This window comes from Podarcis muralis, chromosome 8 (genome assembly GCF_964188315.1).
Source record: "Podarcis muralis chromosome 8, rPodMur119.hap1.1, whole genome shotgun sequence".
In the NCBI taxonomy this organism is placed as follows: Eukaryota; Metazoa; Chordata; class Lepidosauria; order Squamata; family Lacertidae; genus Podarcis; species Podarcis muralis.
This window is the reverse complement of record NC_135662.1, coordinates 13,955,615-13,971,684: the sequence shown is the minus strand read 5'-3', so window position 1 is coordinate 13,971,684 and position 16,070 is coordinate 13,955,615. Positions and strand designations below refer to the sequence as shown.

The 16,070-nt window shown below is 44.1% G+C and overlaps 1 protein-coding gene across 3 annotated transcripts; it reads right to left on the bottom strand.

The window, feature by feature from the left end:
- Positions 1-211: 211 nt before the first annotated feature.
- Positions 212-15,710, bottom strand: TATDN1 (TatD DNase domain containing 1). 3 transcript variants are annotated; one of them, XM_028736185.2, is made up of 12 exons: positions 15,578-15,710; positions 13,620-13,685; positions 12,371-12,420; positions 12,155-12,218; positions 11,292-11,435; positions 11,162-11,204; positions 7,825-7,910; positions 7,702-7,742; positions 6,147-6,223; positions 5,211-5,281; positions 3,434-3,560; positions 212-381 (listed from the first exon to the last, which is right to left on the bottom strand). In XM_028736185.2, the coding sequence occupies exons 1-12, from the start codon at positions 15,597-15,599 to the stop codon at positions 279-281; spliced, it is 894 nt and encodes a 297-aa protein (XP_028592018.1). In that variant the 5' UTR covers positions 15,600-15,710; the 3' UTR covers positions 212-278. The 3 variants fall into 3 exon arrangements, with proteins under 3 accessions (XP_028592018.1, XP_028592019.1, XP_028592020.1); XM_028736186.2 differs by lacking the exon at positions 15,578-15,710 and adding an exon at positions 13,788-13,874; XM_028736187.2 differs by lacking the exons at positions 12,155-12,218; positions 12,371-12,420; positions 13,620-13,685; positions 15,578-15,710 and adding an exon at positions 9,339-9,402 and having other exon boundaries at positions 11,292-11,387.
- Between the last annotated feature and the right edge of the window lie 360 nt (positions 15,711-16,070).

Sequence of the window (16,070 nt, the reverse complement as noted above, 5' to 3'; positions counted from 1 at the left end):
CTTGTGCTATTTTCGGTTCTATAAGAATAGTAAGACTTTATATTCCATATAACAGAGTCAACTGGATAGTAAAATAAATTGAAATAAATGCTTGGCAAAAAACAACAACCAGGAAAATATTTCACGGGGTGGGGGCGAAAGCTTTCTACTTGCGTGTTTAATCAAACCTTTACAGCATGCCTGTTTCTAAATAATGGTTTCAGATCTGATGCAGAGAGGAGTCAAATCTTTATTACATGGACAGGATTACCAGTTTTTATCATAATACATAAAATGCTTTACATATCTGGAAAGAAGATTTTAATGCTGTTGTTATATGTAGTGTTGGCCAGTTCTAGTGGATCTTCTTCACGTACTGCTGCTAGTATTTCCAGTATTTGACTAAAACAAAGCAAAAGGGAAGCACTTTAGGCAAAATCACATCACTGTGGTTATGTTCACTGTGAACATTACTTGTTCAAGGGTGGTTAAAGTTTACATAAATAGCATTTAGGATTCCAATTTTTTTTTAATGTCACACAAAAACACCCAAATAACAGCATATACAAGTTTCAGATAAAGGAAAGTGTGATGCACGTATTCATCTATCTTGAAATTTATAGGGGAAGGCAGATTCCCATCTCCACAGCAATGATGAAACAGGTTACACAAGCAGCAACATCTGCTTCCTATGTCTACACCAGTCACGTGTTGGAATGCTAGGCACATTGGTTCATGACTGGGTTAGTCATGACTGCCTTTTAATAGGTCTATGGATAACACTGCATAGAAGGAAATTTTATTGAATTCAGTAAGACTTGCTCTGTAGCAAATGTGTACAAGTCTGCAGTGTTGAGTTTATTTTATTCTAAAAGTAATGAAGGAAATGCTGCAATCTAAATGCTGAACTGTATGCAATATTGCGGACAAGTAACTCGCATCTCAGAACATAAAAAGCTGTCTTTAATCTGGTTAGACTTCGTCCACCTAGATCAGTGTTGTCTCTGTTTGACTGGCAGTAGCTCTTCAAGGTTTTGGGGCACTGGCCTTTCTTTCACCTGCTATGTGATCCTTTTTAACTGGAGGTGCCAGGGATTGAACTTTCGACATTTACATGTGCCAAGTGTATGTTCTACCAGAAAACTATAGTCCCTACCATGCTTTATAAGTAAATTGGTGGTTTTAGATTTCATGACAAACACAAGTTCTGAAATCTGCGTATTTTGGCATTTGAGGCCATTTTCCTCTGTTTGGCATTGACCTTTCCAAAGGGTGCTTATTTCTAATGTGTGTAGTGTTCAGTACTGTTGCTACCTGTAGCTAAAAGCCACCAGTGGCATCTAATAAGTTGTAGGCAAACACATTGCTATAGTAATTCATGAGGGCAAAAGGGCATTGATTTAGACAACTGAAATATAATATGTATTTCCCATCGCCCACTATATTCTTTTCACTTTGAGCCTTGCAGAGCAAGTGAGGAGTGAGAACCCCCCTTCTCAAAGTGGTACAGGTTGCATTCTTGCTCCTTCTGGTATTATCTCACAAGTATTTCTTATAGCAATGCACAGAGCTGCTTTTCCTTCAATAGGCACATAGGACTTTGGTATGGTACTTTGGTATGGTACTTCAATAGGCACATAGGTACTTTGGTATGTACCGTATTTTTCGCTCCATAGAGCACACCCGACCATAGGGTGCACCTAGTTTTCAGAGGGGGAAATAAAGGGAAAAAATATGATTCCCCTCCCCCAAGCTCTGGGAGCAGCGGACATCCTGTGTACTTCTCCTAGACCACCCTGCTTTTGTGGGAGAATTCCCCCATCTCCCGCAAAAGCCCACAGCAGCCGCGCAACCTTTAAGGAGCGCACGGCTCCTGTGGGCTTTTCTACAAGGAGGGAGAAGGGACTGACGCGGCCAGTCAGTCCCTTGTCCTCCCTCGGGGAAAAGCCCCCAAGAGCAGCACGCTATTTAAAGGGTGCAGGCTCCTGCGGGCTTTTCTACGAGGTGGGGGAATTCCCTTTATAGAGCGCGTGGCTTTTGCGGGAGGTGGGGGAATTCCCCCATCTCCCACAAAAGCCCACAGGAGCCACGTACCCATTAAGGAGTGCACGGCTCCTGCGGGCTTTTCGACCAGGACGGAGAAGGGACTGACACGGCCAGTCAGTCTCTTCTCCCTCCTCGGGGAAAAGCCTCAAAGAGGTCGGGGAGCAGCGCAAAGGCGGCGCGGCGCCTTCCCACTGCCCCCCAGCTTGTGGGGCTGGCGTTGGGGGGAACCGCTGCTTTCCCCCACCGCCAGCCTCAAAACCAGGTTGGGGAGCAGTGCAGAGGCAGCCCCACAAGCTCGGGGGCAGCGGGAAGGCGACGCGCCGCCTTTGCGCTGCTCCCCGACCTGGTTTTGAGGCTGGCAGTGGGAGAAAGCAGCGCATCCCCCCACCGCCAGCCCCACAAGCTCGTGGGACAAGCACGAGTTCCCGCTGCACTCCAAAGGCTTGAGGCTTCCGGGACAACCTTTGTGCCTTCACCCCGCTGCCCTGCGGAGGCTTTGCGCAGCTAACCCCAAGCTAGAACAGCGAGGTGGAGCGCTCCGCAGCGCTCCGTCTCCCTGTTCTGGCTTTGGGCTTAGCCGTGCAGCCTGCATTCGCTGTATAGGACGCACACACATTTCCCCTTAATTTTTGGAGGGGGGGAAGTGCGTCCTATAGAGCGAAAAATACGGTATATCCTCTATCTGGACTGCAGTACCAGGTGATGACAGTCAACAGGGGAGAGGGCTGTTGCCCTCATGCCCTGCTAGTAACCTTCCCAAAGGCATCTGAATAGCTATTGCAGAAAACAGAATGCAGACAAGACTGGCTCTCACTTGTAACCCAGCAAAGCAAATCTTAGCTTGCTAATTACTGGAAAATCAAGAGTTCTGACCTGTGTGGGAAGCTCAGAGAGTACAGTACATCTAGACAGAATGGTTTGGGGCTACCCAGCCAGATGGGCAGAGTTGTTTATTATTATTATATTTTATTATACCTAATTATTGCTGCACCAGCTGCAGGCTCAAACTCCTCCAGCTGCTGGACAAGTTTAGAATCCAGTGGCTCTGTAGTTAGTCTTGTCCCATCCTCATTCCAGGGCCTTAAATCAATTACTGCTAACAGTAGCCTTTTAACAGCCGGTGCTGTTGACGGATGCTGCATGAATTGGCAGAGAGAAATCTCTGCTACATCCCTCTGAACCAGCTGGTTGGTGGTGGTTACAATTGCTCTGCCTGTTAGGTGTCAATCTTTATATGGCATTAAACCCCTTGGGCTCCAGCCCAGCTAAAGGTCAGTCATGATCAAGCCCCTCTGAAAGCCATGGGACATAAGTTTCTCATGACTAATTCCACTGGTTTCAGACAGACCTAGTCATAACTAAATTAAGCTGAATTGGAGCCTTGAAATATATTAAATTATATACTTACATTATATGACAAGGTTCATTTCTGTCCTTCAGGCAGTGTCCTTCTTCCCACTTTTTTTTGGTAGGGAATGTGGTTTTTACATATTTTGAACCAGCGTGGGTATTTTTCACTCCACACCAGGGAGCATCTAGTGTGATTTATGGAACAGTTTAGAATTAACATCATACTGGTGGTTGCAAAATAGGTTTCTGTAACTTATAACCACCTCAGCCATTTATTTTTGTCCATCTCCCCCAATACTTTTTTGGGGGGCACGCAATGTTTTATTCTTAACACAGTCTCTAAACCAAAGCAAAGTTGCTGTCAGATCTGTTCTTAACATGTACAAAAAATGTAAGTAGTAAAATTATTCCCAGAGATAGGGTCCTATACCAATATCCCACATAATTCCACAACAGAAAGTTGCAATTGACTTTAGTAAGCAATACTTAGGACCACAGCCTTACTCCTGTGTTAACATAATTCCAAGGGTCTTGCAAGTTTACACTGTTTAAAATGCCAAAGTCAGAATTCCTAATTTGAATGTAAGAGTTTTGTAAGGGTCTATCTACGAAGACAAATCTGCTCCTCTCAAGCCAGGATCATTTTAGCTCCCTAGGCTTAGCAGTTAGGAAGCTCGCCCCTAACCCCAAGCAATTGCTGCCAAGCACCAATGAAGTTAGTCAGGAAGGATAACTGCTATTAGGCAGGGTTTTCAGGGATATACTGACCTACTGTCAAACTCTCCATAATGCAGTTGTGTTACCAAAGTTTGATATTAATGTGCAAAGCAGATACTTTGATAATGAGGTGATTTAAGGAAGCCATACAATGAAGCCACCAAAGTTCTAGCACAAAGGTGATCAACTTGATGGGTGGTATTCATAGCCCTCCCAACTGCTGGAAGCTGCGATTTGGCAATACCACGAGAGAGTGGAGTCTTATGTTCTGCCAATTAATGGAGGTAAGTGGGCAACCATGCTTTTGGCTAATGGTGTGAATGAGAGGTAGATTTTCCATCAGATTACGATGCAAAAATCAACAATTTGTTCCATTTGCTATGGAGGAAAATAATGTGGACTATAAGGGTATGCTCTTCCCCTTCCCCTTTGCAACCTGGATTTCATCAGGCCAAGACTGGGCCGGCCCACTCATGAGGCAAGGTGAGGCAACTGCCTCAGACGGCAAGATCCACAGGGGCAGCAGATCCTGACGTAGATCTTTATCCCACCCCCCACCCCCATTCCTGGTGTAGATTTTCACTCGCCCCTTATTCCTTGGTTCACCTCAAGTACCAAAATGTCTTGGGCCTGTCCTTGACACAGCCCTTCTAAGGAATGAGGCAAGGCCTTTTCTGCTTAGTCTGATTCTCGCCAAGAACAATATCCTTTCTTACAACTCACTTAGGTGACAATGCATGACATTTCTAGCATGCTCACTCCCCCTTGTGGACTGGAGGGTACACAACACCGATAGTGTGACCAAGAGAGCTGTTAAATATAGAATTTACAGGGGATTTTTCTTTCTTACTGCAATGCTAATGAATTAGGTACCGTGCTATAAAAAGACATTACTCTTTAGGTTAGGAACCTTTTTCTTTTTTCCTAAGCCACGCTGAGTAAGCATGTACCCCGTCAACACTGTTTCCGATCTGGGATATATTTGGGTAGTAATCTTAAAATGGCACACCGAGACAGAAGATTACAAACAAAATATATCCCAGATCGGAAACAGTTTTGAAAGGGGCATATTGGGGGAAGTAAAATGTTAAATAGTATTAAATAAAACAACAACTTACCTGTTTCGAGCATTAATCTTTCACTGGGAATTGACCTCACTGCTTCTAAGTTAGCTTCTGTTTTCAGGGAACTGGAAATAATATGAATATGAAAATCACTATGATTTGTTGAAATTCTTTAGTCCAAATAGAAGGAAGTTCTCACAAGATTCAAGGAGCAACTTGTCTGCCCAGATCCAAGTTGCTGGGCACAATCACCCCAAAGTTGTGTCTTCAATTTTGTTTGCATCAAGCAGTTAACTTGTTACTTAAATCCTGATGGCTGCAGTGAGATGTACAATCCAATTTTAAGTATGTTTAGTCACTCCTGCAAAATTTAGTTAGGCTTACTCTCATGAAAGTGCACACAGAATTGCTATCTTAGGCTAAGGCTGAAACTAGATTTACAAGCAGTTGTGTGAAACTTTTACTGATTTTTTCCCCCTTAAACCAGAAGCAGCCTTGGGAGGACTCTTCCCCCATTCTTTCCAGAGGTTCCCCTTAATTCTTCTTGCCTATTTGTCTTTTCATATAAAATGTCCCCCATGCACCCAGCTCATCTGTTGGGTGGCAGCTGTTGCTCTAGCTATGCACACAATTCCAAGCCAAGGCTAATGGGGACTGAGATTCTGGCAGTGTCACACAAGAGTGGTTGGTACTTGCATTTATAGTCCAATTCAAGTTCAGTAGGCAGCCCATTTCTGCACTTAAGAATATGTGAAGTAGGACTGTAAATTATATATAGCCCACCACTATGGCAGGTGCATCATAGGTGGGCTGTTCTTACTGCCTATCTGGGACTGAAGTGTCTGAATTACCTGTGAGGGCACGATACATGGGGGCTGAGGTGCAGTCACCTTGATGAGCCACAAGCTGCACAGGTGTGCTTTAAAGTATCCATCCCAAAATAAAAAGGAATCCTTTCACCTCAGCCATTAGATGTCTAACATTACTTACCAGCCATTTATTCCTATGTAGAGATCTAACTCTATTATAGCTGCTGCCTCCTCTTTGGTGCCATCAAAAGAGTGTACCTGTAAACAAGTAATGATACACCTTTATCATCTGAAGATGCATTGAGATTTTTCTAACTTAAGTACACAAGCTTTCCCTTTTCTTGCATTTCTCCAAAGCCAGTTGCTATTTCTGAATAGCATTTGCTAGCTGTGTGCACACAAGCTCTGATAATTTTTGCCACCCAAAATGAGCAAGTGTATGTATGGAGCCCTTAACCGGTAAGAGCCAATCAACAAAGTCCATGCTGCGGGACAGAACCATCTGTGGACTGGTCAGGAATTCGGTTAAATCAAAGATCTTTGATTTAATCTAATGAGTAGAAGGCAACGAGACCAGCAGCCCAATTCAAGGAGGCTGAAAGACAGCTCCCCTACCTTGCCTCTGATGCAAAAGGCACTGTAGCTTAGCTGTCAGGACAGGCCCATTGCTTGAGTATGTGGTACTTCTTGTTGTTTAGTCGTGTCCAACTCTTCGTGACCCCATGGACCAGAGCACACCAGGCACTCCTGTCTTCCACCGCCTCCCCCAGTTTGGTCAAACTCATGCTGGTAGCTTCGAGAACACTGTCCAACCATCTCGTCCTCTGTCGTCCCCTTCTCCTTGTGCCCTCCATCTTTCCCAACATCAGGGTCTTTTCCAGGGAGTCTTCTCTTCTCATGAGGTGGCCAAAGTATTGGAGTCTCAGCTTCAGGATCTGTCCTTCCAGTGAGCACTCAGGGCTGATTTCCTTAAGAACGGATAGGTTTGATCTTCTTGCAGTCCATGGGACTCTCAAGAGTCTCCTCCAGCACCATAATTCAAAAACATCAATTCTTCAGGGGCGGGAAAATGTGGTACAGGTCATGCCATTCATCCCCACTACAGCTGTTTTTGGACTACAACTCCCATCATCCCTAGCTAGCAGGACCAGGGGTCAGGTATGATGGGGGTTGTAGTCCAAAAACAGCTGCAGACCCTGGTTTGGGAAACCCCACCCTATTTCACAGCTATGTCACACAACCACCATTATTCCATCCTGAGATAATGTGAATGCACTGTTCATTTCAAAGGCTGCAAGACTATGCCCACTTATTTAGGAATAAGCCCAGCTGAACTAAATCTGTACAGGTCGTTTTGCACCCTATGCAAAGGCAAACTTGGGTTTCACACAGTGTATACTCAACAGGGGGCGGCCCTTCCCTGTTCAATGTGTCTGTAGGAAAAAGGTGACAATCACATTCACAACACTTAAAAAAAGAATGTGGATTTCCGAGTAATGAAGTAGAACTAGTCATCTGGTTTACAAAACGAGTCTACCTGTAAATTTCAGACTAGTCCCCACCTTAAAGTGCTTGCTCACGGGATAATTTTACCGAGGGCAACTAGAAAGCATTGCATGTTTTAGTTTTCAGCTACTTTGAAACACATGAAAAGTGAGATATCTGCTTATAAAATAAACTTGTATCACAAAGAGGTTGATGCTGAAAAGAAACGCAACTGAACATCAGGCACTTACCACTCCTCCCACACACCTCTCTCTGTTTCGCCTCATTATATCTGTGTGAAAGGAGAATATTTTACATTAAAAAGCCCAGAGATTTCTACATTTTTAAAAAAAGTATTCTTTTGCAAAACCCACCTACAAATTCTGGATGTGAATTCCTGCAGTGCAGAAACATCGGTAATTTTGTTTGCTCAGATAAATCGAATTGTTTTTCAAAATACCTGAAAAGAAATAAACAGAAACATCCCTACATTTAATGAAATCTTAGCTATAGATTATCTAAATGGTTTAAAGCATTATAAAGAATGGAGTGGTTATTATTATTATTTATTATTATTATTATTTAGGTGCAGACATAATCCTGCCAGAAGGGAACACTTTTAAGTCCCATTTAGTTCTATGGGAAGGTTAAGCATGTGCTTAACTTTAAACTCAATAGGATTTGAAAATGTTTCATATTGGCAACATCATGCCAGGTTTTGTGTGATTTCTCGATAAGAAAATGATTCTAGACCGGGAGCGGCTAAGCTTTTGTGGCTTGAAGGCCACACTGACAGTCAGCCTCCCATTCCAGGGACACACGCCCGTGGTGGGTATTGTCAATTTATAAGCGAGTGTATACACACACACACACACACACACACACACACACACGGACCACATGAACATATATTCAGACATGCACAGTCACCCCACATACAGCACATGCACCCAACATATATGAAGGCACAGAGCATTCTCCCAGGCTCACACTCTTCCCCACAAACTCACCTGGAGACAGACGCAGAGACACACGCAAACCATCATTTCCTGCCTTTCCCACTCGAGTGGCAGGGTGAGGGTGTCTAGCAATGCTGGTGTGTAGTGCTAAAATCGGGAGACAAAAGATCCCCCTCCCTGCTCTTTGGAGAGCACCTCAAGAGGGATCTTTTCTCTCCAGATCTTAGTGTACCACAGTGCTAAAACCAGCAGGTTCTTCCAAGGGTAGAGGGCAGCATTTCTCTCACCACCTCTGTCCATACCGGCTAGGACTGCGCATTTATAGTGGCTTTCCATGCAGTGGGGTGATCTAGAAAGTGGCTTCCTAATGTTACAGCCACAACACATACATTTTCAGTGGCTGATATTTCATTAAGGCCAGAAGGAGACTTAAAGAAGTGCTTGGATGGGGTGGGGGGATTTTGGAGGGCCATGCCTGCTTTATAACAGCAGCAAAATTATGTTTCAAAGCCATTAGACCAGGATACAAGCCTAAGCGAGGAATGGTAAAAGGCCAGGCCTTCTATGGATGTTGCCAAGAAAAGCAATGCTGTTAAAATACAGTCATACCTCGGAAGTCAAACAGAATACATTCCGCAAGTCTGTTCAACTTCCAAAACATTTGGAAACCAAGGTGTGGCTTCTGATTGGCTGCAGGAAGCTCCTGTAGCCAATCAGAACCCGTGGAACCTGCACCGGACGTTCAGGTTCCAAAGAATGTTCACAAACCGGAACAGTCACTTCTGGGTCTGCGGCACTAGGGAGCCAAAAAGTTTGGCTCGCAAGGTGTTCGACTTCTGAGGTACGACTGTATCACCTTACAACAGGAGGTTGTGTTTCATCGTGTGATGTGCAAATGTCAGACCAAACATTACACAGTCATAGTTTACCTTTGAATTGTGAAAGAATCCTAGCTAACCAACTGTGCTGCCATGACTGATGCTGGGTCTCCCCCTATGCAGAAGAGCATAAATATCACACAGATGACTGTCGGTTGTCAGCACTGTCTTATGAGCTGCCATCAAAAACGCAGTGGCAGCAAATACTTGGGATTTTCAGAAACATTTGTGGAACGATTTAGGAAGGAGAGTGAAATCACGGAATCATAGAATTGGAAGGGACCCCAAGGGTCATCTAGTCCAACCCCCTGCAATGCAGGAAATGGAAGCCTCCATGTTCAGATGCAGTTATGCATCTTGGTAACCAGGTTCTGGGGGCAATTAAAGAGATGGCTACCACACCTCTGCCCTGCTTGTGGACATCCAGAGCCGTCTGTTTGACTGCTGGAATGCGAGATTCAGCATTCTAATCCTGCCAGCCAAACCTCACATTCTTAAGCTTATTACACCAGAGACTGGGAGTCTTGGCCCTCCAAAGCTGTTTCTGCATTACAGATACCATCATCTTTGACCATTATTAGCCATACTGGCTGAGGCCGATGGGTGTCAAGAGTCCAGCAGCAACTGATGGAACACAGCTTCCCCCATCCCTACAATGCACAATAAAAACAACTAGCTTTTATTGGCATGTGTTGTTTCATGTTAAATTCCTTGGCTTTTGTGCCTCATTCATTCCCTTTCCATTTCACTTCAGTGTTTTTCTGCAGTCAAACTGTTCCCAAGATTAAACAAAAAAAATTCCTTCCAGTAGCACCTTAAAGACCAACTAAGTTAGTTCTTGGTATGAGCTTTCGTGTGCATGCACACTTCTTGTGTGCATGCACACGAAAGCTCATACCAAGAACTAACTTAGTTGGTCTTTAAGGTGCTACTGGAAGGAATTTTTTTTGTTTTGACTATGGCAGACCAACACGGCTACCCATCTGTAACTGTTCCCAAGATTAACATTAAAGCACCAGCACCTTGTGCACTCAGTAGCTATAGCATCCAGTGAACCCTCCACCCAGTAAGGTAAAGGTAAAGGGACCCCTGACCATTAGGTCCAGTTGTGACCGACTCTTGGGTTGCGGCGGTCATCTCACTTTCTTGGCTGAGGGAGCCGGTGTATAGCTTCCGGGTCATGTGGCCAGCATGACTAAGCCGCTTCTGGTGAACCAGGGCAGCACACGGAAGCACCGTTTACCTTCCCGCCAGAGCGGTACCTATTTATCTACTTGCACTTTGATGTGCTTTCAAACTGCTAGGTTGGCAGGAGCAGGGACCGAGCAACAGGAGCTCACCCCATTGCGGGGATTTGAACCGCCTACCTTCTGATCGGCAAGTCCTAGGCTCTGTGGTTTAACCCACAGCGCCACCTGTGTCCTGTTCAATTTAACTCAGCACTGCAACTTCCCATCCTCTGGTCATCTGGCATGCACAACTTCTACTCAAGGGCTGGTGTTCTGGGCCCTGCCATCATGCTTTATGATGATTTGTGCATATATGGATTGCAAAAACACCACCCATGGAATCAAAGCACTGGCCAGCCTCTGCAAGTTCCAATGAATGATGTGGTGGAAGTAATGGTATGGTTCAGCCACGTGAAGAAGCAGTCAGGGGTCTGGTGTGACCTGTAGGCCATTTAGGGAAGAACAGGGAAGTGGTGACTGTTTCTCCTTGGTTATTATATCCATTTGGGGTGGTAGGGTGGAAGAGCAACTGTTCCTTGGCTTCCAATGGCTGCCATTGGGAGAAAATCCTTGATAATAAAAACAACACTGTTCAAAAGTATGAAGGATGCAGTTTCTCTTATGTGTTAAGTAAACCTCTCTTACTTGAGTTGAGTGTCCTTAGTGCAGAATTCTAATCTGTCAAAATCTGGAAGAGAGAATTGACAAACAATTAACTGGCTTTTGACTTGCCAGGAAGGAAACATCACTGCCAAGCCACTTGGTTGCTACTTACCCAAGCCACACTCTCCAATTGCTATGACCTTCCCTTTATTTTTCTCGGCTAGACCTTGTAGCTCTGCTAAGTACTGCTCAGGGTTGCTCTGTTCAAACTCTCCACAGCGGGTGGGGTGGCAGCCAACAGTACTATAAAACATGTCTGAAAACAAACGGCATGAATGTGTTGGTTATTATTGCTAGAATGCTTGTCAAGTGCAGGGTGCATCGCAGCATAAGGGTTCCAGCCTCCAGCCTCCAAAGAACTTGCATCCTAAAGCCTGATGGTGTGCTGATGCAACGGTAACAGAGGCTGAATGCAAGGATATGCTGTTACATGTACTTAGGACCTGGGAGTGAAAATTTGGGGAACTCAAGAAGCAAGGGCTTCATGGAGCAGGGAGGCGCCATATAGATTTGGAAGACAACGTAAAATTCTGTACATCGGTACAAAGCTTTCTTTAACTCAACTTTTAAATTAACTTATTCACTTTTGAATCAGGTAGTTCCTGTGGTCGTGAAACCAGCCTTGGAATGGCACAGTGTCACTTGAGACACACAGCATAGCAGCTAAGGTTGTGAGCAGGTGGTTACATACGCTCTGCAAAGACCACAAAGGAAGTGATCACCTGACTCATCATCTCCCCTTCTGTGTGTGACTCTATGCAGGGTTCACTTGACAAGACATCAGCCCTAGCAGCAGTGAGTTGGGTCGACACAGCAAACCGCACCAAAGGAATGGTGTATGAGAAGCATTCCTTTCCTTCTGCTCATAATTCTTTGGACTGAACTGGTGCATACTGGCTTTGGTCATTTTAAATGTTAAATACAGGATAATTAAAGCATTCCATTGAAAGCTATATAACATAAGGAGACAAATACCATTTGTCTGTGCCAGCTGAAGTGCATCTTTGCTATCTTGCAAACTTCCACCTGTAATCATGAACTGGAATAAAAAAAAGAAAGTTTACCTAAGTGCTAGTTTCTAAATGTTAGGATTAATTCATATCTTGAAAAACACAGATATCAAAAGCCAACAGAAACAACTGAAATTCAACACAAAACACACTACCCAAAACCTTTGAAGAACAAATGTACCTTTTTAACACCAGTTTTGACCGCTCTAGCCACCACATCCAGGAAGTCATCTGCAAAAAGACAGAACTGAAATCCTTAATTTAAAGCATTCCTATGGCCCAGTCTAGTTCTGGAACCTTTAACAGCCTCAGGTATGCAGCAGCGCCTACATTTCTTTTCCTTTTCCTGCAACTTTACAGCAGCAATGGACAATCAAACTGTGCTATCTCCATTAAGCAGCACAGATATCCTTATTGACTAGGAAGGACTAGAGCTCAGATTCTTTGAAGATCATTGAAAGTAATTTCCTCCACAAGCAGTACCACACTCAAGTGATTTTAGGATTGTGATTCATCAAGTTTTCCTTGATAAATATTTTCCCTAGGAACATATTCAACATATATAAGTGATCATCACCACATGTATGCTCCACCAACTGCCAGAAATTGACTTCTTAATCATCTGTGCATCATTTGAACTTCTTGGTCATGCAGCAAGGCGTTTTTGATAGTTTCCCTTCAGCAACTGAATACTGTACTCTCCATCTGGAGACTTGCTGAAACTTAAGTCTTAGGGTGGCACAATGTGACTAAGTCATACTGAGAAAAGACTCACACTAAATTACACCACAAGTAGCTTTAGTTTTCAGGGGGTCTACTCTCAGTATGACTGTCAGACAACACACTTCAAAGGCACAACATTAAGCATGCTTATTCAAAAATACTGAGTCCAATGCAACGTACTCCCAATAAAGTATTAACAGAATTGCAGCCTTACAGCACAATCCTATGCATGCATTGTTAGTAGAGAGTCCCATTGTGTTAACTGAGGCTTACTCCCAGCTAAGAGTGTTAAGGATTGTGGCTTTACAGTGCAATTTTACACATGTCTACTTAGAAGTCATACTGAACTGAATAGGACTTCCTCCCAAGTAAGATATGCAAAAGATTATATCCTCAGGGCAGACCCATATCAATTAGTCATGTTCAATAATTTTAATGGGTGTACTCTGAGTAAAACTGCATTGAATTACCACTCTAGTGGGGTTTTTTCTCTCAAAATGGGTGGGTGGGAGACAAGAGCAGGATGAAAGTCGAATTTTAATAAATTCCAATAATAATAATAATAATTAATAATAATGTCACTCTCTGGGAATGGGGGGACCCCAAAAAGTGTAACCTGAAAGAAAATGTCCCTTGCAGATGCATACCATGAATATCTGGGGATAAGAGGACCACAGAAGGAGCCATTAAAGAAACAGAGTATTTACCTTGATGCTTTTGAGTACCTCTGTATATGCCTTTGAACATAGGATCAGTTAAATTAACACCAATATCTAGAGAGAGAGAGAAATAAATTAGCATCCTCAACTTGGGTCATTGTCTATGCTGCCTGGGGATGATGGGAGTTGGAGTCCATCATCTGAAAGGCTCCTCACCTGCAGTTTCAAGATGTCAGAAGATCTGATGGGTCCCCGACATGTGATGAAACTATGACCCTATGCTTTAGAAATATACTGCTTGCTTCACCTTTGGTGGACCTGCCCGAAGATTAAAGCCTACTGGGAAATGATCTATAATGAAATTAAAAAGGTCCTTAAATGGACATTTTCTAAAAAACCAGAGGCTTTTCTCCTGGGCATGGTGGGCCAATTGGTGCCAAGGAAGGACAGAACTTTCTTTATGTTTGCTACCACAGCAGCAAGAATTCTTCTGGCAAAGTATTGGAAGACGCAGCAGCTACCTACTCTGGAAGAATGGCAAGCGAAGGTGATTGACTACATGGGAATGGCAGAGATGACCGGCAGAATCCGAGACCAGGGGAGTGAGACAGTGGAAGAAGACTGGAAGAAATTTAAAATATATCTTAAAAACTGTTGTAATATTGAGGAGTGCTGAGATGCTATGGTGTTAAGAAACAGAGAATTGCAGCTGTATATCATAAATTTAAGGGAATTACAATGAAGATGAATTAATTAATTAAATGGAGGGTTGCTGATACAAGGGAAAAATAAGGATGCAGAAAAAGGGAGGTATGGGGAAGTCCGGGAAACAAGGTGAAGGAAAATGAGTTTATGAAATTATACATGTTTATTTGTGTGTATGTTTTGTTTTGTTGTTTGTGTATAATACATGTGTGGAAAATTAATAAAAATTATTTAAAAAAAAAAAAAGAAATATACTGCTTGCTGTTAGAGGCCGGAGTCTGTACTAGGAGAGGATCCCTTTAAAAAGCCTGCAAAACCTTTCTTATGGAATGAGGGCTGTCTTGCATGTACCTGCTATGTTTCATTCTGGATTGTTTTATTTGATGTTTCAATGTGTTGTAAGCCCCTTTGAAGTTTTTCTTAAACATATAAAATGGTATAGAAATAAAATGAAAACAATAATGCTAATAATAATAAATTGGCACATGCATCAGGCGACAGCTTGTATAATCTGCAGTGACTCATTCATGCAAACACCAAGGCCAGAACTTTCAGGCCACCTCGTGTGTAATGCTCTTTCAGTGGAGTCAATATACACAGTGCACCTGCCAAATCATCAAATGACAGGGAGAGTCAAATGCATGCAGGCACCAACCCCCAAGAGAAGCCACTAAATGCAGATTCTCATCTGGCAATGGCTGCAGGGGAATCGCTGCAGGATGTGAGGGAAAGGGTTGGAACTGTCTCCTGTGTCCATTTGTAGGCAAATACCGCAAACGGATTAGATCTCTGCAGAAATCTGACTGCTTGCAGCAAAGACCAAAGGTCTCTTGCGTGCATTTGTGAGATACAAGCAAAACAGAGAAGGAGCTACCAGTTACGGCTCCGGCTTTGCGCGCCGGGGTACCCAGAAGCAAGCCCCGTATAATACAAGTAAGAAATGAATGGATGAAATCGACGGGCCCTGCTTCTGAGTAAGCATGCGCAGAACCGGAATTGTGACTTGGGGGGCTTGCTCCCCAGCCAACGCGCACAGGATCGCCCTGCGCGCACCTGCAACCCCGCGCAGGTTCCCCTCAGGGGAGCAAGGCTGCGATCCCGAACCTCGCATCTACCCGGGAGCAAGCTCCACTGACAACGACGGGGCTTGCGCCGGAGTAAGCGCGCCTGGGATGGTGCCCTTCGGCCCGTTCCGCAGCCGCCCCCCCACCTCGAAGGGCTGCCCCTCAGCGACTAGGCCCGGCGCCCTCTTTGCGGACGCAAAGGAACACCCCCCCAGTTGCCCAGGCAACCGTCCTCACCAATGAACTTGAAGCGGCTCATGACGACGGCGACTGAGGCCCGTGCGCCTCTCTCTCTCTCCTTCTCTCTCTCCTCCCATAGAATGTAGAAGCGCCGACGTCACTTCTGGTTTCCCTTTGAGCGCTACCCGTATGCTGGGTAGGCGCATAAGAAGGCGGAATGGACCATAGAGGTGGGTGCCGCTCTATCCGCCACTGTTAGAAATTTATCTCTATGGTTCCTTCTCTCTATTCCTCTTCTGTATTATTATCCATCGCATTTAAATTATACTGAACATTATATATAATGCAGCGTTAAATCATTGTTAATTTTCAAATATTTTTAGAATTCTGCTGCATTTGTGGTGTTCCATTATTTCCTAGCATGTTCTCGTTAATTTAATGTTGGCAAGCCGCTTCGGGGATTCGCGCGGAGCGGAGAAGCCGCATGGAAATGTAATAAAGCAAAAAAAAAAGCCCTTAACTTTATTGATTTAATGTATTTGATTAATTC

What these genes read in the sequence shown, in the direction of transcription:
- TATDN1 (XM_028736185.2), bottom strand. Translation starts at nt 15,599, where the DNA reads ATGAGCCGCTTCAAGTTCATTG. An exon ending in TCAGCTGGCACAGACAAATG is followed by an intron (nt 11,436 to 12,154) that starts GTATTTGTCTCC and finishes GTTTGTTTTCAG; the next exon opens with ACATGTTTTATAGTACTGTT. An exon ending in TTCACATCCAGAATTTGTAG is followed by an intron (nt 7,743 to 7,824) that starts GTGGGTTTTGCA and finishes CCTTTCACACAG; the next exon opens with ATATAATGAGGCGAAACAGA.